Source organism: Dryobates pubescens, chromosome 3, assembly GCF_014839835.1.
Source record: "Dryobates pubescens isolate bDryPub1 chromosome 3, bDryPub1.pri, whole genome shotgun sequence".
In the NCBI taxonomy this organism is placed as follows: Eukaryota; Metazoa; Chordata; class Aves; order Piciformes; family Picidae; genus Dryobates; species Dryobates pubescens.
In genome coordinates this window covers 22,344,695-22,367,293 of record NC_071614.1, presented here as the reverse complement: position 1 = coordinate 22,367,293, position 22,599 = coordinate 22,344,695, and the positions used below count along the sequence as shown (strand labels likewise).

Here is a 22,599-nt window from a genome sequence, read left to right as displayed (position 1 = left end):
CTCCACCTCACAGTGTCTGTGGCAGCATGGAGGAGGTGGTGGATTTGGTGGATGCGAGCCCCTAAACGGCAAGAACACGTCCTGGAGGGGAACCAGAGACACGTTTTCTTCCCTCACAGGCCTCTCTGCTGACTTGGTTGTTTCACTAAAGAAGGATTTCCAGCAAGTATTTCATGGAACTATTCGAAATATTTCTGAGGTTCAGCCGAAGCCATGGAAAAAGCCCAAGATTCCCATTAACAAAATGATTCCCTGGATGTGAGCAAAGCTGGGTTGGAGTCCAAACATGAGATAATCACCCCTGAGCCAGGTGCTCTGTGGCAGGGGAAGCACTGGATCGGTGTGGGGATGCTTGGAACCATCAGGGACCGTCTCAGGGCATCTCAGACCAGTGGCCCAGTGCTTTTGAAGCCTGTCTGGTGAGGAAAGGGTTGCTGGGGAGCGCTGCCAGCTGAGTCTGCAAAACCCTTGTGAAAACACTGAGCTGTTGCAGCTGCATCTTTGGCAAGAGCATTTCTGATCTTTGTACCAGAGAGGCTGAACTCCCTACCCCTAATCTGAAAAAAAACCCCCCTGCAGGCAGGTGATGATTTTGAAGGCACAGCCTTGAGAAAAGGGACATGGCAAATAGTTAAGTCAGGAACTGATTCACTGGCAGGTTCCCCAAACTGCTGATGAAAAGAGAAACTCTCCCAGTAGCTCAGTGCAAGGCATCCTAGTGGGGCTGCAGAAGATGTCTCACCTCCAGGCTTAAATGATGCAGGATCAGGCCCAGAGCTGTCAGAGGGATTTGCTCTGAGGAGCTTGTTTCTAAGGAAATCCCATTTAAGAGAATCGTGGAATCATTCTGGTTGAAAAAGACCTTTAAGATCATCAGTTCAAACCATTAACCCAGCACTGCCAGGTCAGCATTCCCTCAGCACTACATCTACACCTCTTTCAAGACACTTCAAGGGAGGGTGACTCCACCACTTCCCTGGGCAGTCTGTTCCAGGACTTGACAATCCTTCTGGGGGAAGAAATGGTTCCTCATGTCTAACCTAAACCTTCCCTGGCTCAACTTCAGGCCATTTCCTCTTGTCCTAATGCTTGTTCCTTGCCCTAGCCTCCTTTTAGGAGACATTAGCAGGCTTTTGATTCTCATCCTTGTTTTGGAAAAAGCATGTGTGAGTGCTATGGGATACAGAGAAAGAAACCACTCAAAGACAAATCCCAAGGAATCCATCTCATTTTCCATGTCACTGACAGCCAGCTTTCTGCCCCCTGCTGTGTCCCAATATTTAGGAAACCCTGGACCCTTCAGAAGCATCTGCCCCCACTGATATCTGCAAACAGGGAGGCTCCAAGCAGGGTGCAGCTGCAGAAAGCAGGGCGCCAGCACTATCCGGGGAAGCGCTGCTAAAAGCAAACCTCATTTATTTTTCTCCCTGTGGTTCAACCCGAGACAGAAGGGCAGCTGCACTGTAAGCCAATCTTGATAGTCAGGGTTTCATACCAGCGAGGCCATTAGATATATTATTAGGCAGCACAACCCAGGCTCAGGAATCCTAGGCTGTGGGATTCCAGCTGGAAGGTTCCTCCGTGCCCTAGTTCCCCTGCCTAGTAAGGTGGAGAAGGGGGACACAGCCTTCCAGCTCTCCCCGTTACATGAGCTGCTTGGGGCTGAAACTGCTCAGCTGCCTCTTTGCCAGGCTGCTGGTTCTCATGAGGGATTGTGTTTGAAAAGAGGAGAAGTGAGGTATTGTGTTTCACAGGGCTGTTCTCCAGCTGGTTTTGTGGAGGGAGAGGGAACGGCATGGTGTTAAGTATCATCTCTGAATCTGAAGCGCTCGTGTGTTCCCACTCACATCTGGCCTCCTGTTACCAGATGTTGGAAATCTCCTCCATGCTCATGTCAAGCTACAGCATCTGGCCCTGTGTGTGACCTCCAATGAGTCCCACAAGTGGTTCTCTCTTTACCTGGACCAATTTGTCGATCCCCAGAGCTCGATCCAGCTCAGCCAGCTCCGTCTCGTCTTTGCCGCTGAGGAAGGAGACGAGCTGCTCGAGCAGGGCCTTCTCGTCATTCCGACCCTCCGGCGTGGTGGGAGGACACAGGAGCTCATCCAGCTGCGAGGTGATGCACTGGCTGCAGAAAGAAGAAGCCAAGAGGAGGCATGTTAAGGTTTAGGGGGGAGGCTGAGCTGGGAGACACTCGAGTGATGCAGCCCCTACAGTGAGGGGCACTTGCTCCCACCCTGCTGCATCAATGCCCCCTGGCTCAAACACCGGGCGAGCCCGCTCAAGCTCAATCCTTGTACCAAAAGCCCCCTGTATGGATTAACCTCTCCATGAAATAATGCCAGTGCAGCATTTTGGGGAGGTGTGGGAAGAAAAGTTTGGTGCTTGTGCAGGCTTTGCTCCCGCAGGACTTTTGGACAGGACAGAGAGAGGCAGAGCAAAACTTCTGCTGGCACGAAAGCAGGAAGGCTTGGATGGAGCCGGAGCAGCTGGAAGCAAAGCAGCTGGAGGAAGAAAAGGAGAACCTTTGAGCTGCAAAAATCAGATTTCTGCAAAGCTGAGTATTCTTTGGGAATAAGATTAATATGTAATGAGAGACATTCCAATGACGTGACTAATTGGAGTCAATCGGATTTGCCGGCTCCGAGACGATGAAGAGAGCCGTGGCACATCACGCTCGCAGAGAGGCACAAAGGAGAGGGCTCGAACATGCCAGCGGTTCCCAAGCAGCAGACATGTTTATCCTTTTAGCTCCAGATGAGGACCAGATGTACAGTAAGGAACTGAAGCCAATCTGACCCAGGCTGCTGCAGCCAACACACGCAGCCCGAGCCAGGGAACAGAGATGCTCGGCACTGGGGCTTCTTAAATTGCAGAGCGGGACTGGAGAGGGAAGCGAGGAGACAAGAGGTGAAGAGCAGGGCTGCTTTCCCTCTGCAGCCAAGGTTCCTGCAACTTGCTGCTTGTATCAAACCTGTTGCTTCAGTGCCAAGGCCAAAGTTTGCTGCACAGACAAGGGGAAGACAGGCTTCTTTTCCACATTAACAGGCAGCTAGAGGAGAAATTCAGGTTGGCGTTGTCTCTTCAGCCCATGCTGGACTTCTGCACAGATGGCAAAAGCTGGTTTAGAGATTGTGGGGACAACTCACTTTTTATGTAGTAAAGAAACCTCTGTCCAGTCCTGCCTTGCAGCCCAAGACAGTTTTCAGAGCCTTCCTCTCCTCCTCCACCATGCTAAGGTGGGAGTCAGATGAGTCTCCAGGCAGGTGATGAGTGGGCAGAGAAGATCCTGGACCTTATGCATCACGTCCCCATGTTGAAGGTTTTCTATCTACCAGGACCCTTCAGGGTTTTTTGAGATGAAAGCTTCTGCATGTGGTGAGAAGAAATTCAGCTATGGGCAGAGATGGCATCAAATGGTGCTTGAGGTCCTGTAAAACATCTCCCTGGCATGGCACTGCTCCAAAAGGCTGCAGGCCTCCAGCACAGATGTCCTCGGAACCTCAGGCATCTCAGATGGCACTGGGAGCCAGCACTGAGGCAACTGAATCAAGCCCTGGGAGGCATGTTTGACGTTGAGGGATTAGAGGAACACGTGTGAGAATGGAGACCTGACTTGAATCAAGGAGCCTTGAACCTGGCCCAAGGCCTCCCTCTGCTGTGGAAGACACAAGAGCACTTATGCTTAGGACATGAAAGAGGGGATGTTGGCATCATCTCACTTTAGCAGGAGACCACGGGCATCTTCCCAGCTGGAGCACATCTTGGAGCAGGTCTTGAGGACCAAAGTCTAAAGGCTTCTCCCCAGCAGGATCTCTTCTCTTAGCCACAGTGGAAGTGGAGTTGATCACAACACCACAACTCCACCAGGATGCTGCCAAGGCAGGTATCACCCATGATGCTCCATCAGACCTATGGTCACTGAAGATTCAAGAGGGAACTGAACTGGGAACCAGCTGCTTCCAGTGTTGCTTCTGCCCACCACCTCTGGTAGGAACCAACTGTGCTTGGAGTCCCTAACTCAGGAGGAGCAGAGACTCACCAGGACGAGCAAGCCTCCACCCCTCCTCTTGCTGTCATCTTGTAGCTTTGGTGCATATGTTGGCTCTGCTGGTGGCTCTACCATGTGGGAAGCCCAACCCTGCTGTAGGGAGCTGATGGAGCCATGTGAAATCCCACCATGTAGCATGGTTTTCCTTACTTTCTCACTGCTCAATGCCAAGAAAAATCAAAGGTGACCTTCTGAAACCCTAATAAGGCTGCAGTGTTAAGGTGTGCTTGAAACCATCACTTCCCAAAGGCAGGGACTGTGTGAGATTTGTTACCTCCACATCTCACCAGGTTTTGGGTAGATGCCACTGCTCCCCTGGTCTAACTTTGTCTCCTGAAAACCACCCAGGGTGTTTTTCCCACCTGAGGACTCAAGAGATGCTGCTGCCAAACACTTCTGTCCTTGATACCCATGCAAGTCCCCAGTCTTCCATGCCAGCCTGCATCCTCACTCAATCATCCTGCTGAGGAGGGTGAGACGGAAGCAAATCCACTTCCTTCTTCCCAGCTGCGCTGGCTGGGGACACAAGGACATCTCCAGCCAGCCAGCCCGACTCAGTGCTGGCAGCACAAGGCTGCTGAGTAAGATAAGGTCATTTTGACCCCAGAAGCAGCATTTTAAGGAACATTCATCCTTTCAAACACAGACTGATTTTTGAGCAGCTCTGCCCTTCGCCAGGGGTGCCCCACAGATTTTTATCTCCACAAATTGTTGACACTGGCAAGTGGCTTCCTTGTAGCAAGGCCTTGGGCTGATTAAATCCCAGTTAAGCAGGGATTTGTTTTATCTCCCATCTCTTCCAAGCAGCAAGAGGCTAAGTCTTGACAGCAGAAGGCCCAAGACCCAGTTGCAGTAACTCTCTTCTTGTGCTGAGCGAAGAGCTTTTAGAAATTAATTGACATTTAGCCTCTACAGAAAGATGTTTGGCTTCCAGCTTGCTCAAATCCAACTCTCAGATGTGTCTTCTTCAGGACTGCAGAACAGAGACTCTGCTCATCTGCTAAAGACTTTAATTAATAGAGGAAACTCTGCCTCTCCACAAAGCAGAGCAGGGCTTTGGCAAGAATATCACAGAATCATAGAATGATTTGGGCTAGAAGGGACCTCTGGAGATCATCTGCTCCAACCCCTCTGCTAAAGCAGGGTCACCTAGAGCAGGTTGCCCAGGATGGCATCCAGGTGGGTTTTGAATGACTCCAGAGATGGAGACTTCCCCACATCTCTCAGCAGCCTCTTCCAGTGTTCTGCCACCCCCAAAGTTAAAAAGCTCCTCCTCATGTTTGGATGGAACTTCCTATGCTCAAGTTTGCAGCTGTTACCTCTTGTCCTGTCGCTGGGCACTGCTGAAGCAAGACAGGCCCCATCCTCCAGACACCCACCCTTTAAGTATTCATAAGCATTGTGAAGATCCCCCCTCAGTCTTCTCCTCTCCAGGCTAAAATGCATCAAGTCCCTCAGCCTTTCTTTGTATGTCCCCATATCACCCCATTGCTGTGCCTTCTCAAGTAGTTCCCTGTCCTTCTCACACTGGGGCGGCCCAGGACTCCAGATGAGGCCTCACAAGGGTAGAGGGGGAGGAGAACCTCCTGCTCAACCTGCTGTCCACACTCTTCTTGATGACCCCAGGATACCACTAGGCTTCTTGGCCACAAAGGCACTTTGCTGGCTCATGGTCATTCTGTTGTTCACCAGCACTCCCAGGTCTCTTCTCACAGAGCTGCTTTCTGGCAGGTCAGGCCCTAACCTGTACTGATACCTAGGTGCAGGACCCTACAGCTGCCCTTCTTGAACTTCCTGAGTTCACTCTCTGCCCAACTCTCCAACCTGTCCAGGTCATGCTGGATGGCAGCACAGCCTGATTGTGTATCAGGCACCTGCTCCCATTTGGTATCACCTGCTAACTTGCTGAGGGTACACTCTGTCCCTTCATCCAGGTCAGTGATGAATACTCAACGGGACTGCGCCCAGTCCTGACCCCTGGGGGACACCACGTGTTATGGACCTCCAACTAGACTCTGCCACTGACCACAACCCTCTGAGCTCTCTCTCTCATCTAGTCCTCAATCCACCCCACTGTCCATCCATCCGACCCACACTTCCTAAGCTTGCCTATGAGGCAAGTCTATGCCTACGAGATCAGAGATGCAGTAGTTTTATCTGAAGCCAAGCACATGGGCACTGCAAAGAGCTGCAATGACATCAAAAGACAAAATTGCCCTGTGGTTCTCCAGATCCTGCCACTGCCCACAGCAAGATGTGATGCAAGGGTCAGTGAGGACTTCCATCAACCTTGGCTCTGCCTTGGATATAGAATGATAGAATTAAAGAATTGTTCTAGTTGGAAGAGACCTTTCACTGCAAGGTCACCACTGAACCATGTTTCTCAGCACCACACCTACACAGCTTTTCAAGCCTTTTAGGGATGAGGACTCCACCATTTCTCTGGGCAAACTGTTCCAGGACTTGACAACTCTCTTGGGGAAGAAATTGTGCCTCATGTCCATCCCAAACCTCCCCTGGAACAACTTGAGGCCATTTCTTCTTGTCCCATCACTTGTTCCTTGGGAGAGAGACTGACCCCCACCTCACTACAACCTCCTTTCAGGGAGTTGTAAAGAGCAAGAAGGTCTCTCCTCAGCCTCCTTTTCTCCAGTCTAAACAATCCCAGTTCCTTCAGCTGCTCCTCAAAAGACTTGTGCTCTAGACCATTCACCAGCTTCTTTGGACACCCTCTAGCACCTCAATGTCCTTGGAGTGAGAGGCCTCAAAAACTAACCACAGTACTCGAGGTGTGGCCTCAGCAGCGCTGAGTACAGGGGAATGATCCCTGCCCTAGTCCCGCTGGCCACACTTTTGCTGATCCAGGCCAGGATGCTGCTGCCTTTCTTGGCCACCCAGGCACACACCAGCTCCTCTTCAGCAAGCTGTTGACCAGTGACCCAAGGTCCTTTCCACCAAGCAGTTTCCATCCATTCTTCCCTAAGCCTGGAGCATTCACAAGGTTGCTGTGATCCAGGTGCAGTCCCTAGAACTTGGCTTTGTCCAACCTCATACCAGTGGCCTTGGCCCATGGATCCAGCCTGTCCAGGTCCCTTTGTAGAGCCACCCTACCCTCAAAGCAGATCAACACGCCCCCACAGCTTGGCATCATCTGCAAAATATGTGGGATTATTCAGGTTCAGATGTGCCCTGGATGCCTTCCCCCCCCAGCCTACCTTCCTTGTCTATTCACAGGCTTGTCCCTAGAGAGGTAACAGATGTCATTACTTGCATCACACCACCCTACACAACCCAGGGTTCCGCAGCAAGCATAGTTGCTGTGTGGTGATGGGCTGTCATGCCCCTCTCAGCCTGTACTTGCAAGGTTTCTAGACAGGCAAGGCCACATCTCTGACATCCCAATGTTCTCCTGGGAGAGGTGGGGAAGATACCCAGCCCCACAGAACTTACTCTTCAGGTTTATTCAGCGTGCCTCGATTCATGGCTGCCATGCTGTTATCCGTCCAGGGGATCTGCTCCCCCATTCCTGGCTGTCCAAACTGGTGCTCTGGTACCCCCATCTCCAGCTCAGGCATTCCTAGGGGGAGAAGCAGGATGGGGAGAGGAAATGTTAGTGTGTGAGAAGGGCAAGGGATGCTGCTGGCGGGAAACAGGCAAGCTTAGCGCACAAGATATCGACTGTGGCCTAAACTATCTGTGAAACAGAAGCCAAGATTCACCAGTTAGGGCTGTTTGCAACCCAAAGTCACAGATTTCAGGTGGAGTTTCCTAAGCAGGAAATTCTGTGTGAACATCTAGGCAGATCCTGCATGCACAGCAGATCGAGGTGACCCTCTGTGCTCCATGTGTGCAAATGCTGTTAGAAGGTTTCCCTTTCAGCACATTTCTAGCAAGATTTTCCAAATCTCATCAAGTTAGAAGGTTCCTCTTGAAGAAAAACAGTTACTACCAGAGATTTCATGTGCACTTGCAGCCCAGAAGCTGTCTCCTGGGCTGCATCCAAAGCAGCATGGGCAGCAGGTCAAGGGAGGAGATTCTGCCCCTTTGCTCTGCTCTGCTCTGGTGAGACCTCACCTGCAGCGCTGCATCCTGCTCTGGGGCCCTCAGCACAGGAGAGACATGGACCTGTTGGAGTGGGTCCAGAGGAGGCCACAGATATGATAAAAGGGCTGGAACCCCCCTGCTGTAAGGACAGGCTGAGAGAGTTGGGTTGTTTGGCCTAGAAAAATCAAGTGTCTGGGGAGACCTTCTTGTGGCCTTTCAGTACTTAAAGGGGACAAACAGAAAGAGGGGGGCAGCCCTTTTCACAGGGCCTGTTGTGACAGGACAAGGGCTTGTGGTTTTAAACTGAAAGAGGGGAGATTCAGACTAGAGAAAAGGAGGAAACTGGTTATACACTGAGGGTGGTGAGACCCTGGCCCAGGTTGCCCAGAGAGGTAGAAGAGGCATCTCTGGAAACATTCCAGGTCAGGGATCTAAGCAGCCTGCTCCGGGTAAAGATGTCCCTGCTGGGTGGTTGGACTAGATGGCCTTTAAAGGTCCCTTCCAGCCTAAACCATTCTGTGATTCTGTGACTTTAGCTCCAAAAAGAGGCCACACCCATTAACATTTTCTGCCTCTCTTCTGGAGAAAAGTTCATTTGCAGAGGGAAAGAAGCCAATGCAATTACATTAGGTTGTAGAAGAACTTGGAGCCCAAGCTTAGGACAGAGATTTATGAGGTTAGAGCCTTTACATCATCCCCATCTGAAAGAGGAATTGGGACTGAAGTTCAAACAGCATCTCAGCTAAACCAGCCCATGGAGAACCTGGGAGGTGGGAACTGGAGGGGCAAGCACATTTCTGGCTGAGGTGGCACCTCTGCCACGTTGGGATGTGCTTTCAGCAGTCACTCCTATGCCAAAACCTCAAGTTTCTAACAGAAGTGGTGATGAAGGCAGCTGCTAAAGATGAAAATCTCTCATGGATCCTGATGGTGCCAGCAGCAGCCATGGCAGCTCCAGCCAGGGCAAACAGGCACAGTCTGAGTGCAGCTCATCCCCAGTCCTTCCTCAACTCTCCCCAAAGAGGTCCTCAGGCTTGTTGAGGCTCAAGATCATGAATTTTCTCAAGTAGAGAATCATTTACCAGGGTGTAGGTGACCCTCCTCATAGAACCATGGAATCATTAAGGTTGGAAAAGACCTCTAAGATTATCAAGTCCAAATGTCAACCCAAAATCATCATGCCCACTAAACAATGTCTGAAGTGCCATGTCTACACTTTTTCTTGACAACTCCATGTTGTTTTTTTGGCTCCACCTAGGCAGCCTGTTCCCATGCTTGAATACTCTTTCAGTAAAGAAATTTTTTCCTAATATCCAATCTAAACCTCCCTGGTGCAGCTTCAGGCCATTTCCTCTTGTCCTATCACAGTTACCTGGGAGAAGAGACCAACATCCACCTGGCTTCAACTTCCTTTCAGGGAGTTGCAGAGTGAGAAGGTCTCCCTTCAGTCTCTTTCTCTTCAGGCTAAATAATCCCATTTCCCTCAGCTGCTCCTCACAACACTTGTGCTCTAGACCCTTCACCAGTTTTGTTGCCCTTCTCTGGTCAGGCTCCAGGACCTCAATGTGCTTCTTGGAGTGAGGGGCCCAAAACTAAACCCAGGATTCAAGGTACTGCCTCACCAGTACTGACTACAGGAGGACAATCCCTGTCCTAGTCCTACTGGTCACACTATTCCTGATCCAAGCCAGGAAGCTGTTGGCCTTCTTGGCCACCTGGGCACACTGCTGGCTCATCTTCAGCTGGTTGATGACAAACAACCCAAGGTCCTTTTCTGTCAGGAGGTTTCCAGCCACTCTGCTCTAAGCCCGAAGCATTCACAGGGTTGTTGTGACTCAGTGCAGGACCCAGCACTGTTCTTGATGAACCTCATCTCACTGGCCTCAGCCCACTGATCTGGTCTGTTCAGGTCCCTCTGTAGATCACACAGAATCAACCAGCTTGGAAGAGACCTCCAAGATCATCAAGTCCAACCACTCACCCAACACCATCTAATCAACTAGACCATGGCACTAAGTGCCTCATCCAGGCTTTTCTTAAACACCTCCAGCGATGCTGACCCCACCACCTCCCTAGGCAGCCCATACCAATGGGCAATCTCTCTTTCTGTGAAGAACTTCTTTCTAAGATCAAGCCTAAACTTCCCCCTGCACAGCTTGAGACTGTGTCCTCTTGTTCTGGTGCTGGTTGCCTGGGAGAAGAGCCCAACCCCCCACCTGGCTACAACCTCCCTTCAGGTAGTTGTAGAGAGCAGTAAGGTCTCCCGTGAAGTTCCTCTTCTCCAGGCTAAACAATCCCAGCTCCTTCAGCAGCTCCTCATAGTGCTTGTGCTCCAGACCCCTCAACAGCTTTGCTGCCTCTGGACATGTTTGAGCAATTCAACATCTTTCTTGGAGGGTACAGAACTGGACACAGTATTCAAGATCTCTCCAACCCTCCAGCAGATCACCACCTCCCACCCGACCTGGTGTCGTCTGCACTCTTACCGAGGGCGCCCTGGTTCCGCCTGTCCTGATCACTGAGCAGGGAAGCCTTAGTGCAGCCCGGAGAAGGGTGAGAGGGACAGCTGCCCACGGCTGTACGTACCTGTGTCGGGTGGGAAGGGGTTTGGCGCAGTCACCGCGCCCCTGCCCTGCTGGGACTGGCCGCGGGCGTGGGGGCTGCTGCCGTTGCTGGCCGGGCACGGGACCTGCCTCAGCGGTGCCGGCTCCAGCGTGTCGCAGAACTCGAAGGGGGTCCGGCCAGCCTGCACGCCCTGCCCGCTGCTCATGGCTGCAGGTTCAGGAAACCACAAAAGAACAACGACAAACAAACCACAGGTCAGATCTCTGCCCAGGGCTCCACCAGCACTCAGTAGGTTCCCTGCCCTGCCATGAAGGGAGCCAGCACTGGGTAAGTTTGGAGGGGGAGAAGGGGAGGGATGTCACCTGGCCTAAAGCTGAAGGCTCAGTTCCATGGGTGGCTTGGTCACCTGCAACCACTCTGGGGAAGCAGCCCCAGGATTACATAAACTAGGGGATGGTGACAACAGTACCCAGGCAGCAGCACCACAGCTCCTGCATGCTGTGTGAGGGCAAGGGAGCCAGGCTGGCACCCAAAACCCAGCAGCTGCAGGGCAGCTGGGCATCAAAATGAATCAGCTGGACATAAGAAAAGCAGGAGGGATGGGGTCTACATACACCTAATGCACAGAGGGTTTGAACACAGCTAAGGCAAGGGTATCAGTGCATTATGTAATCACAGAATCCCAGCACAGTGGGGTTGGAGGGGACCTCTGGAGATCATCTAGTCCAACCCCTCTGCTAAAGCACAGTCACCCAAAGCAGGCTGCATCCAGGTGGGTTTGGAATCTCTCCCAAGAAGGAGGCTGCACAACCTCTAAGCTCAGTGTAGCCACATTGACCAGGCTCTGCTCCCTTCTGAGTGACCCTGGCACAGAAGCCAGATCCTGCTACCTGTGGCAGCAAGAGGGGAGCCCTCAGCAGTGATGATGTCCTTCCTCTGCAGCTCTCACCTGGCTGGCTTTAATTCACTTAAAATTGTGTCATTAGACCTCACATTATTCTCCTTTTTATTTAGCTAAGTTTATGCAAGTTCAGCTGCAGTCTGCCATCACAGACCAGGTCTCAAATGTTCACACTGAACAGAAATATGCATGTCAGAGGCAGCCTTGCAAGTGGTGGCCACCAGCCATGGCTATGAGCAACCCCTCTCCCAGTCAGCAACACCTCTCAATCCTGGGTGACCAGCTTAGGGGTGCACTGCTGCGGTGTCTGCTCTGGTCCTGCTGACCACATTATTTCTGATCCAAGCCAGGGTGCTGGTGGCCTTCTTGGCCACCTGGGCACACTGCTGGCTCATCTTCAGCCAGCTGTCAATGAACACCCACAGGTCCTTTTCCTCTGGGTAGTTCCCAACCACTCTTCCCCAAGCCTGGAGTGTTCATGGGGTTGTTGTGACCCAAGTGCAGGACCCAGCACTTGGCCTTGTTGAACCTCATCCCATTGGCCAATGCACACATCTCAGAGGGGCAGCATCCCAACCTCTTACCCACTGTTTGGCTCACTGCCATCAGCCCTGCACTAGCCAGCAGAGACCAGGTCCTTCAGAACATCACTACAGCCAGATGCAGGGTGGTGGTCACCCCTCATAGGCAGTGCTGGAGGAGAGCCTCCATTCCCACCCTGTAAGAACCTTGTCTGAGGGATGGACACGTACGGTTGAGTCCTGTGGGGGCTCTGGCAGCAGTGCTGGGCTGCAGGGGGGCTGCCAGCATCTCTGGTTTGACAGCCACTCCGGCCACACCACTCTCATTTCTCTCTGGGCCACACAAGCCGGGCAGTTGAGCTGCCTTCTCCAGCGAGGGCAGGAGCTGGTCCAGCTGCTCCAGTTCCGCAGCAAACTAGGGGAGGAGAAAACCAAAATCACAGGTAAGTGACTCAGCCCAAACACAGCATGAGCAAGACCATAGCCCCCCCCAGAATCCCAGCGTGGTCATGTTGGAAAGGACCTTTAGGGATCATCTAGTACAACCCCCCTACTAAAGCTGGGTCACCCAGAGCAGGTTGTCCAGGACTGTGTCCAGAGGAGACTCCACAACCTCTCTGGGCAGCCTGGTCCAGAGCTCCAGCACCCTCACAGCAAACAAGTTTTTTCTCAACTTCAGATGGAGCTTCCTTGCTTCCAGTTTGTGCCTGCTGCCCCATTGTCTTGTTCCTGGGCATCAGTGAAAAGAGTCTACCCTGCCCTTTAGATATTGATGAGTATTGAGAAGATCCCCACTTAGTCCTCTCCAGGCTATAAAGCCCCATGTCTCTCAACCTCTCCCCATCAAAGAGATGCCCTTGGGATCTTTGTAGCCTCCACTGGACTTTCTCCAGTAGTCTCCTGTCTCCCTTGAACTGGGGAGCACAGAACTGGACACAATACTGTAGATGTAGCCTCACTAGGGCAGACCAGAGGGAGAGGAGAACCTCCCTCAATCTGTTGGCCACACTCCCAGAATCACAGAATCATTTCATCTGGAAAAGACCTTTAGGATCATAGAGTCAAACATTATCTAACCTCCAAGTCTGCTGCTAAACCATGCCCCTCAGCACCACATTTCTGAATTCTTAATGTGCCCCAGGAGATCACTGGCCTGCTTTCCAGCAGGTCAACCCCTAACCTGTACTACTGCAACCCCCCAACACTGCTCACTCCATCTCTTTGCTTGCCGAAACACCCAGGGACGGAGAACCAGCCCCACATCCCTCTGCCTGGCTAGACACAGACCCTCTGGGGACAAGGACTGCCCTTACAGAATCACAGAATCAACCAGGTTGGAAAAGACCTCCAAGATCATCAAGTCTAACTGATCACCTAACCCTAACAAATCAACCAGACTAAGTGCCTCATCCAGTCTCTTCCTAAACACCTCCAGGGACGTCGACCTCACCACCAACCTGGGCAGCACATTCCAATGGGCAATCTCTCTTGCTGTGAAGAACTTCTTTCTAAGATCAAGCCTAAACTTCCCTGGAGAAGAGGAGGCTCAGAGGAGACCTTATTGCTCTCTACAACTACCTGAAGGGAGGTTGTAGCCAGGTGGGGGATGGTCTCTTCTCCTGGGCAGCCAGCACCAAAACAAGAGGACACAGTCTCAAGCTGCACCAGGGGAGGTTTAGGTTGATGTTAGTTCTTCACAGAAAGCGAGATTGGCCAGTGGAATGTGCTGCCCAGGGAGGTGGTGGAGTCACCATCACTGGAGGTGTTTAGGAAGAGACTGGATGGGGTGCTTGGTGCCATGGTTTAGTTGATTAGATAGTGTTGGGTGATAGGTTGGACTTGATGATCTCAAAGGTCTTTTCCAACCTGGCTAATTCCATTCTAGTCTAGTCTAGTCTAGTCTAGTCTATTCTCCTTGCACAGCTTGAGACTGTGTCCTCTTGTTCTGGTGCTGGTTGCCTGGGAGAAGAGACCAACCCCCACCTGGCTACAACCTCCCTTCAGGTAGTTGTAGAGAGCAAGAAGGTCCCCCCTGAGCCTCCTCTTCTCCAGGCTAAGCAACCCATGCTTGGGTCCCCACTCTGGTCCTCAGCAGCAGCTTGGAGATGCTTGCACTCTGCAATTAGCATAATTATTAATGAGATGTAACCTCCAGCTACTTAAATGGGAGGCAATTTCCTTTGTTGCTGTACATATGCTTCTGCTGAAAGGGTAATGATTAAAAAATGGGCTTTTCTAAGAAACAGAAATGATTTTTCTTTGGCAACAAGTGTCCAAAACTGACATTGGCCTCGGGCATTTTATGCTCCTCAATAGGGTAGTAAAATATCATCCAGCTTTTCCAGCCTTTATCACTGCTAAGAGGATGAAGGATGGATATTTAACCCAGGAAGTCAAATAAACAGGGAAGTGAGTGGGAAAGGGCTTTGCAGCCCTGGCTGTAACAGTGATGCTGTACAGCAGCACGTTGGGATTAAAGGGGCTGAGATCAATGAGCTTTGGTTAAAAAGAATATAAAAAATATCTGAAGGGAAACTAAATGCTTTAAAATCTAAGGAGGCCCTTCCAGAAGAACCCCACCTCTGCTTTAGGGATAGCCTGGCCATTAAACCGGGGTAATTAACAGACAACTTGATAGCACTAGGGAAAATCATGGCATCTGGGGGGAGGGAACGATGCTCCAGTCTGGGGAAGGTGAAGGAATTGGGATCCTGGCTTTGATGAGAGGCTTTTCCATCAGCTGAGACACAAGGCTGCAGCCACCAGCCCCTGCCCATGATGAAGAGAATCACAAAATTGTTTTGGTTGGAAGAGACCTTTAAGACCATCGAGTCCAGCTGTTAACCCAGCACTGCCAGGTCACCACTAAACCACATCCCTCAGCACCACATCTACACTGCTTTTCAATCACAGTATCACAGTATCACAGTATCACAGTAACCAAGGTTGGAAGAGACCCCAAGGATCATCAAGTCCAACCTGTTCCAACAGACCTCACAACTAGATCATAGCACCAAGCGCCACGTCCAATCTCCCCTTGAACACCTCCAGGGACGGCGACTCCACCACCTCCCTGGGCAGCCCATTCCAATGACGAATGACTCGCTCAGTGAAGAACTTTTTCCTCACCTCGAGTCTAAACCTCCCCTGACACAACTTGAGACTGTGTCCCCTTGTTCTGGTGCTGGTTGCCTGGGAGAAGAGACCAACCCCCACCTGGCTACAACCTCCCTTAAGGTAGTTGTAGAGGGCAATGAGGTCGCCTCTGATCCTTCTCTTCTCCAGGCTAAACAATCCCAGCTCCCCCAGCCTCTCCTCATAGGGCTTGTGCTCAAGGCCTCTCATCCTTCCAGGGATGGGGACTCCACCACTTTCCTGGGTATTTTTTTCCAGGGCTTGACAACCCTTTTTGGGAAGAACCTTTTCAGTGAAGAATAGCTGAGAGGGTGCTCACTTTGGGCACCCCTGAGATGCTTCTGCTCTTCCCTGGCTGACCAAGTAGTGTTACAGGGAAGTGCACTGTGAGCAGCAGGCCTCAGTATTACAATTTATGATGGACTAACCAGGCTTTTTCTTTTCCTCTGTATCCTGTCCATCAAATTCTAGCCCTAGAGGCCTGAGGAGCAGAGCATTCTCCTAAACAGGGGCTCACAGAGAGAATCAAACACAGCAAATTCAACTCCTGCAGGAGAAGCTTGTGTGTCTTAACCCTTTCAAATAATGTAATTTCTCCACCAGAGTGTTAAAGCTCAAGTTTGCTAAAGAAAGAGAACTGAAGCAAATGGGAAGTATCAGCAACAGGGCAGAAATGAATCTCCTTAACTTCATCTTCTCCTAGAGGGATGTCACTTGGGAGGCAGAGGGAAAAGAAGGACACAGAGGCAGCTCTGGGCATCCAAAACTTATGTTAAGTGGAGAGAAAACAGAAGGAGTGACGTTCTTGTGCTGCTCATTGGTTACATGGAGAGATTGGAGGATGGAGAGGTGGGAATGGAGGACACGTGGTGGGAGCAGGCAAGTCTAACAAGTGCTAGGTGTTATTGGCAAAGGCAGCCCCAAATCAGCCTGTAACAGAAAACACGTGGATATGAAACTGTCCTTAGCTGCCCAGCAGCAAAGGGTTGTTCACTCCTCAGAAAAAGCATTTTAAGACTCCACAAACACCCTCCAGGCTCTTTTATTAACTCTGACAGCACTTGGTACGGTCCAACATGGAATCCTGATGCTCTCCAGCTGCTTTGGGAGGGATATTTGGAACAGAAAAGCCATGAAGGAGCCTAAAAAATGTTCATCTGCTTCCAGCGGTGCAGGAAAGGGGCTTATAAACACATCCAGGCTTGAGTCCTCCCAGCTCTGTGCTCCTCTTTGTGAGCAGAGCACAAATAACCAGTACAACCTCATTTAATTGGCAGGGCTTTTTGCCCTCTTTGAAGACCAGAGTACCTGGAACCATCACTGATGGCCAGCAGAGAGCCTGCCTGCATCCCTGGCTGGTGAGTGAACTGTGCACATGATGTCTGGGAGAACAGGCAAGTCCCATGCCCCAGCACTTTGCTTATTTCAGCTACAGCCACACTCTGTGATGTGCTCCCAGCTCCATCAAAGCAGGCTGGGCTGGCACTGTACAACAGCTTCTGCATCTCATTGAATCAAAGAATCATAGAATGGCTTTGGCTGGAAGGGACCTTTAAAGGTCATCTAGTCCAACTTCCCTGCTGACTGCAGGGACACCTTCAACTAGGTCAGGATGCTCGGAGCTCCATCCAACCTGGCCTGGAGTAGTTCCTGGGATGGGGCATCTACCACCTCTCTGGGCAACCCAGGCCAGTGTTTCATCTCCTGGGAGGATTCTGTGCCTTCCACTGGAGCAGCATGGTGGGTAACTGGTTCTAGGGCAGGTTCACTGCCCTCCTGCAAGCTCCCATGTGCCTCCCAAAACAAGCACATCTTGCCTTGGCTCTTCCTGCCTTGGGAGGCACATTAATTACATCACAGAATCATGAAATTGTTTTGGTTGAAAATGACCTTTAAGATCATCAAGTCCAACCGTTAACCACTGCCAAGTCCACCTCTAAACCATGTCCACCATCATCACATCTCCATGCCTCTTCAATCCCTCCAGGGATGAGGACTCTACCACTGTCCTAGGCAGCCTGCTCCAGGCCTTGACAACCCTTTTGTGGAAGAAATTGTTCCTCATGTCTAACCTAAACCTCCCCTGGTGCAATTTGAGGCTATTTCCTCTCATCCTATTGCTTGTTCCTTGAGAGAAGAGACTAACACTCCCACATTGCTCCAGCCTCCTTTGAGGCTGATGATGGGAGATGATGGGGGAGGACACACTGCCCATTGAGGTGATGATACCAAGCCAGTTCATAATGGAAAGAGCTAAGGAGCTGGATTCCCACTCGCCTGGAGGATAACCCACCGTGCCTCCCAAGCCAGCCGAGCCCTTAACCTTATTAAGAGACTTACTGTGCATTTGGTGTCCAGAGCTCTCTGAGGGCTCTGTCCTTCACCCTGTATCTCCCAGCACTGGGTGATCAGCCCTGCTCTTCATGTCAGCCACTCTCTTCTCTTTGCTTAAAAAGGATTAAGCTGCCTTATCCCTGTTGCCATCTACCCTGGCTTTCAGCAAGAGGAGATTCTTCTATTCATAGCTGCATGTAATGAATATTTATACGCCCAAATCTCCACTGCAGAGATCTGTCACTGGATTATTCGATTTAATAACACTTTCAGGATGACTCAAAGGCCTGTATAATTGCTAATCTCAGCCAACAAGAGGGCAAAAGATTGAAAATTCCCTGGGACACCACCCCTGAATGTGCCCAGAGATGTAGAATTAAGAACCTTTTCACACAGCAACATGCACGTGCTCTTCTTCTCACTCCAGCCCACCACACGCAGCCATGTGCCAGATTTCTTCCTTATTTTTATGCATTTCAGTGAAGTCCCTTCCCTTCCCTTCCCTTCCCTTCCCTTCCCTTCCCTTCCCTTCCCTTCCCTTCCCTTCCCTTCCCTTCCCTTCCCTTCCCTTCCCTTCCCTTCCCTTCCCTTCCCTTCCCTTCCCTTCCCTTCCCTTCCCTTCCCTTCCCTTCCCTTCCCTTCCCTTCCCTTCCCTTCCCTTCCCTTCCCTTCCCTTCCCTTCCCTCCATTGCCTTGAAGATCTGAGCTGTCAAAATGGGAAGCATCTAGACAAAAACGAACAGCACTGGTGCTGGAGCAGGTGGCACCAGAACTGGAGTATGTGGCTCCAGCACTGCAGAAGGTGGCACCAGCACTGGAGGAGGAGGCGTCAGCGCTGGAGAAGGTGGCAGCAGCCACCAGACATCTCCCCACACTTCTCCCAGCCCCACCACCTTACTGTGAAGGGAGCACACCAGCAGGTTTGGAGGAAGCTGCCCTCAAAACACACCTTGTCAAGAACATCCCACCAGCACAGGTGCAAACAGGTCCACTCACCTGGCCCTGTGTCTCCAGCTTAACCTCCTCTGTGGCAGGAGGTTTGGTGAGCGGCACCGGGGCTGTGTTGCAAGGCTCCATCTGCTCTGTCTTCTCCACCTTCACCTTGACATCATCCAGGGTCAGAGCCGGGGCTGCAGCCAGCTCCTTCTCGTCCTTGTCCAGCAGATAGCGCAGGAGCTGGTGATCCTTGGCATCTTTCTTCTTCAGCGCCTCCGGCTCCAGTTTGATGTCCGGGGTGCCCGGCAGCTGGCTCGGAGCCGTGGGGGTGGGATTTGGGGCGCTCTCCTTCTTCTCGTGCTCCATGCCCAGGGTGGTGATGTCGGATGGGCTGCCCTCCTGAAGGAGTCTGTGCAAAATCTTGTGCCGCTCGGTCAGCGAGCTGTGGGAGGAAGGGCAGGAGCTGCTGGGAGGGTTGCTGGAGCCCAAGGTGCCGGCGGTGCTGGCGCAGGCTAAGGAATCTTTGCAGCTGGTGTCCACGTCGGCGTGTCGAAGCTGCTGCTCCGCCGTGGTGGCCAGAAGCTGCACCAGCTTATGGCTGGTGGTCTGGGGGCACTTGGTGGTGTCCCCCTCCGCCAGCCTGTCGCTGGTGTGCAGCATGCCAGAGTCGAGCGGTTTGCTGTCCCCCGAGCCGCCGTCCGACTGGATCATCTCGCTCAGGATGGAGGCGATCTCTTTGCTGTCCTTGGACTCTGCTTTCATGGGCTGCATGGCCAGGCGGCCCGGCGAGCTCTGGGAGCTGAGCTGTCTCAGCACGGGGGGCGGTGTCGAGTAGCCCACTGGCGTGCTAGGGCCCTCGGGCAGCCCCTGCATAGAGTTCATGGGGGCGTTGGGAAAGGGTCTGGTGCCGCCGGTGCCGCAGCTGCCCCCGCTGCCGCTGTTGGTCATGCCCACGGGGGAATGCATAGTAGGCATGGTGGGTGAGAAGGGATTGCTGGGCACTCTGGGTCTGGGCACCAGCCCTGGGCTGACCCGATGCCTTGGAGACATGAACTGTGGTGGGGTAATCCCTGGACTATTCATAGGGGAGCTATTGAGGTTCAAAGTGTGGTTACTGTTCTGGGGACCGGCTTGTCCCTGGCTTAAGGCAACATTGGCTCCTATCTGGTTCCCAGGTGAACATCCAAAGCTGGTTTGGCTGGTGCTGGAGTTGCTGTTGTGGAGGCCGGCGCCTGGCTGCTGGTTCACATTGGTGGCCAACATGCTGCCGTTGGAGGGAGGGATGGAGGGTGGCAGGGCCATGCCTTGCCCTGGGGAGATGCTGGGGTTCAGCGAGGGGCTGACCCGGGGAAGGGACATTGTGGAGTTAGTGTTCTCCTGGGGTGAGAGCATGCCATGATCCCTGGAGGAGAAGAAAGGGAGAGGAAAATCATAGAATCATAGAATTGTTTGTGTTGGAAATGACCTTTTTAAATCATTGAGTCCAACCATTAACCGAGCACTGCCAGGTCACCACTAAACCATGTCCCTCAGCACCACAGCTACACAGCTTTTCAATCCCTCCAGGGATGGGGACTCCACCATCTCTCCCGGTAGCCTGATCCAGGCCTTGACAATCCATTCATGGAAGAAGTTATTCTTCATGTCCAATCTAAGCCTCCCCTGGCACAACTTAAGGACATTTCCTCTTGTCCTATTGCTTGTTCCTTGGGAGAAGAGACTGACCCTCATCTGGTTCTAACCTCCTTTAAGGAGTTGTAGAGAGCGAGAAGGTCTCCACTCAGCCTCCGTCCCTCCAGTCTAAACAATCCCAGTTCCCTCAGCTGCTTCTAACAAGGGCTGTGCTCTAGAACCTTCATCAGCTTTGTCTGCCCAAACCTTTAATGCTGCTCAGGCAGCTCTTGCCCTTCCATGCTGCAGAGCTCTTGAAGCCCTGAGAGCAGCAGCTCACGAGCTCCGATGGTCTCAACCTTCCCCTCTCCACCAGTGCTTCTGGGTCCATTTCAGTAGCATGGAAGGAGTGCAGCAGCTTTAGCATTTCTCCAGAAATGAGGGGCTGCTTGGGACTGCAGCTGCTCACCAGCTAAATCCTGAAGGCATCGTCCTCTCTGGGTTTTACATTCCAACATGGCCAGAGAAGGACCATGCTCCAACAGCATTCCCCTCCATCCCAGGCCCATCACGTTTCCCCAGGTCCGCAGCCTCACCTCTCCCTGTCTTACGAGTTTGTCATAGCCTCACCCTGCACAAATATTTTAAGTTCTCCAGGGCAAGGCAGAAATGTGAAGCATGTCCATAAACCTCCACCTGACCCCCCTGAGCCACCTCTTTGCAAAACAAGAATTATGAAGAGCATCCATCATGCTGGTTTGCAGTCTCAGCTTCACCACAGGGATCGTATCTCCAGACCAGCACCACAGAACACAAGTGGATCCTCCTTCCACTGTAGGGAAAGGCCACTTTGACTGCTGGATGGCTCACCCAGGCACTGGCACAGCTGGGTAGCAGCAAGGTGGGGACGTACCTGTCGATGACGTGGATGCCCATGATGAAGGGCTGCATCTCTGGGCTGGAGGGGTAGCAGAGCTTACACTTGGTGTGGGCACTAAGAACTGTGCCGTCGCTCAGGGTGAATCGGTACGAGGGGCTGAAGGCTGTGCCACGTGTCATCACTGAAGGAGACAACCAGAAGCACAGAGAATTGATTTCTTTAGAAGAGACCTTTAAGACCATCAAGTCCAACCACTAACCCAGCGCTGCCAGGTCACCACTAAACTATGTGCCTCAGCACCACATCTACACAGCTTTTCAATCCCTCTAGGGATGGGGACTCCAACACTGCTCTGGGCAGCCTGTTCCAGGGCTGGACAACCCTTTAGGGGAAGAAATTGTTCCTGGTGTCCAACCTAAACCTTCCCTGGTGCAACTTGAGGCCATTTGTCCTTGTCCTGTCACCTGTTACTTGAGAGAAGCAACTAACCCCCACCTCATTCCAACCTCCTCTCAGGGAGCTGCAAAGAGTGAGAAGTTCTCCTGTAAAATAATCATAATTAGATCCTATTTGTCTCAATTCCATATTTCCTGAAAGGTGAGATGGTATCTCCCACTTGGAGGAGTTCCTCCAGTGCTACTCAACCCCTTCCCCTCTCCCTTTGGCACTTGGGAGATCACTATTTGCAGCAATTATTGTTGCAGAAAGCATTTATCCAGCAAGGAGGACCATGCTCTGGCTTCTCCTTGCAGCTCCAGCTGCATGTCAAGAGCATGTGCCAGTGAGGAAGAGGAGCCCCTTACCTTCTTGAAAGAGCTGTTTGGCATAAGAAGGCTCTCTGCCCTGTGGCTGGAAGAAAGCGTAGATGCATTTCCGCACCAGATCTTCCCAGCCCGTCCTGCCAGCGGCTCTCAGGGAACTGGTGTCAATGGAGATGATTTTACCTGAGCAGAGAGAGGGAGAAGCCACCTTACTCAAGCACAGAGTGAGAAGTCTCTGAGCACAAACAGGTCCAGAAATGTGGAAAAAGAAACCAAGTCATATTGGAAGCAGTGGCAGGAGCACACAAGGAGGTCCTCCAGAAGGAGGTGGAGTTTCAAGAAGTTTCCCCTGAGGCACACAATGACCTCTGCACACTCCTTGGCCAGCCAAGGCAGACACAAAAAACAGTAAGAAGCACCTTTGTGTGAAGTGATCCTCACTGCTCCAGGGCTTGGGTCCTCAGATTCACACCCTCACCCAGTGGGACACCCTGTGAGCCACCCTCCAAAGGTCCTCCAAGAAGGACCTGCCACCTACTTTCTTCCTTGACAGAGAATCATAGAACTGTTTTGGGTTTAAAAGACCTTTAAGATCACTGATGCCAACTGTTAACCCAGCACTGGCAAGTCACCACTAAACCATGTCCCTCAGCACTACATCTACACCTCTTTTAAGTCACTCTGAAGGATGGTGACTCCACCACTTCCCAGAGCTTGACAACCCTTTGGGGGAAAAAACTGCTCTTCATGTCAAACCTAAACCTTCCCTGGCACAACTTGAAACCATTTCCTCTTGTCCTTTTGGGTGGTCCTTGGGAGAAGACACTGACCCCCATCTCAGTACAACCTCCTTTCAGGTA

General features: G+C 51.9%; 1 protein-coding gene across 5 annotated transcripts in view; it reads right to left on the bottom strand.

Annotated features, from left to right (window-relative positions):
- NCOA1 (nuclear receptor coactivator 1) overlaps positions 1-22,599 on the bottom strand; it is a 206,760-nt gene that overhangs the window by 9,755 nt on the left and 174,406 nt on the right. For all 5 annotated transcript variants that reach the window (XM_054179758.1, XM_054179760.1, XM_054179762.1 and 2 more), the window contains 7 exons: positions 21,782-21,922; positions 21,012-21,159; positions 18,548-19,889; positions 12,314-12,497; positions 10,682-10,867; positions 7,502-7,628; positions 1,960-2,128 (listed from right to left, as the gene is read on the bottom strand). In XM_054179758.1, the coding sequence (XP_054035733.1) occupies positions 1,960-2,128; positions 7,502-7,628; positions 10,682-10,867; positions 12,314-12,497; positions 18,548-19,889; positions 21,012-21,159; positions 21,782-21,922 (2,297 nt within the window). The remainder of the gene's footprint in view (positions 1-1,959; positions 2,129-7,501; positions 7,629-10,681; positions 10,868-12,313; positions 12,498-18,547; positions 19,890-21,011; positions 21,160-21,781; positions 21,923-22,599) is intronic.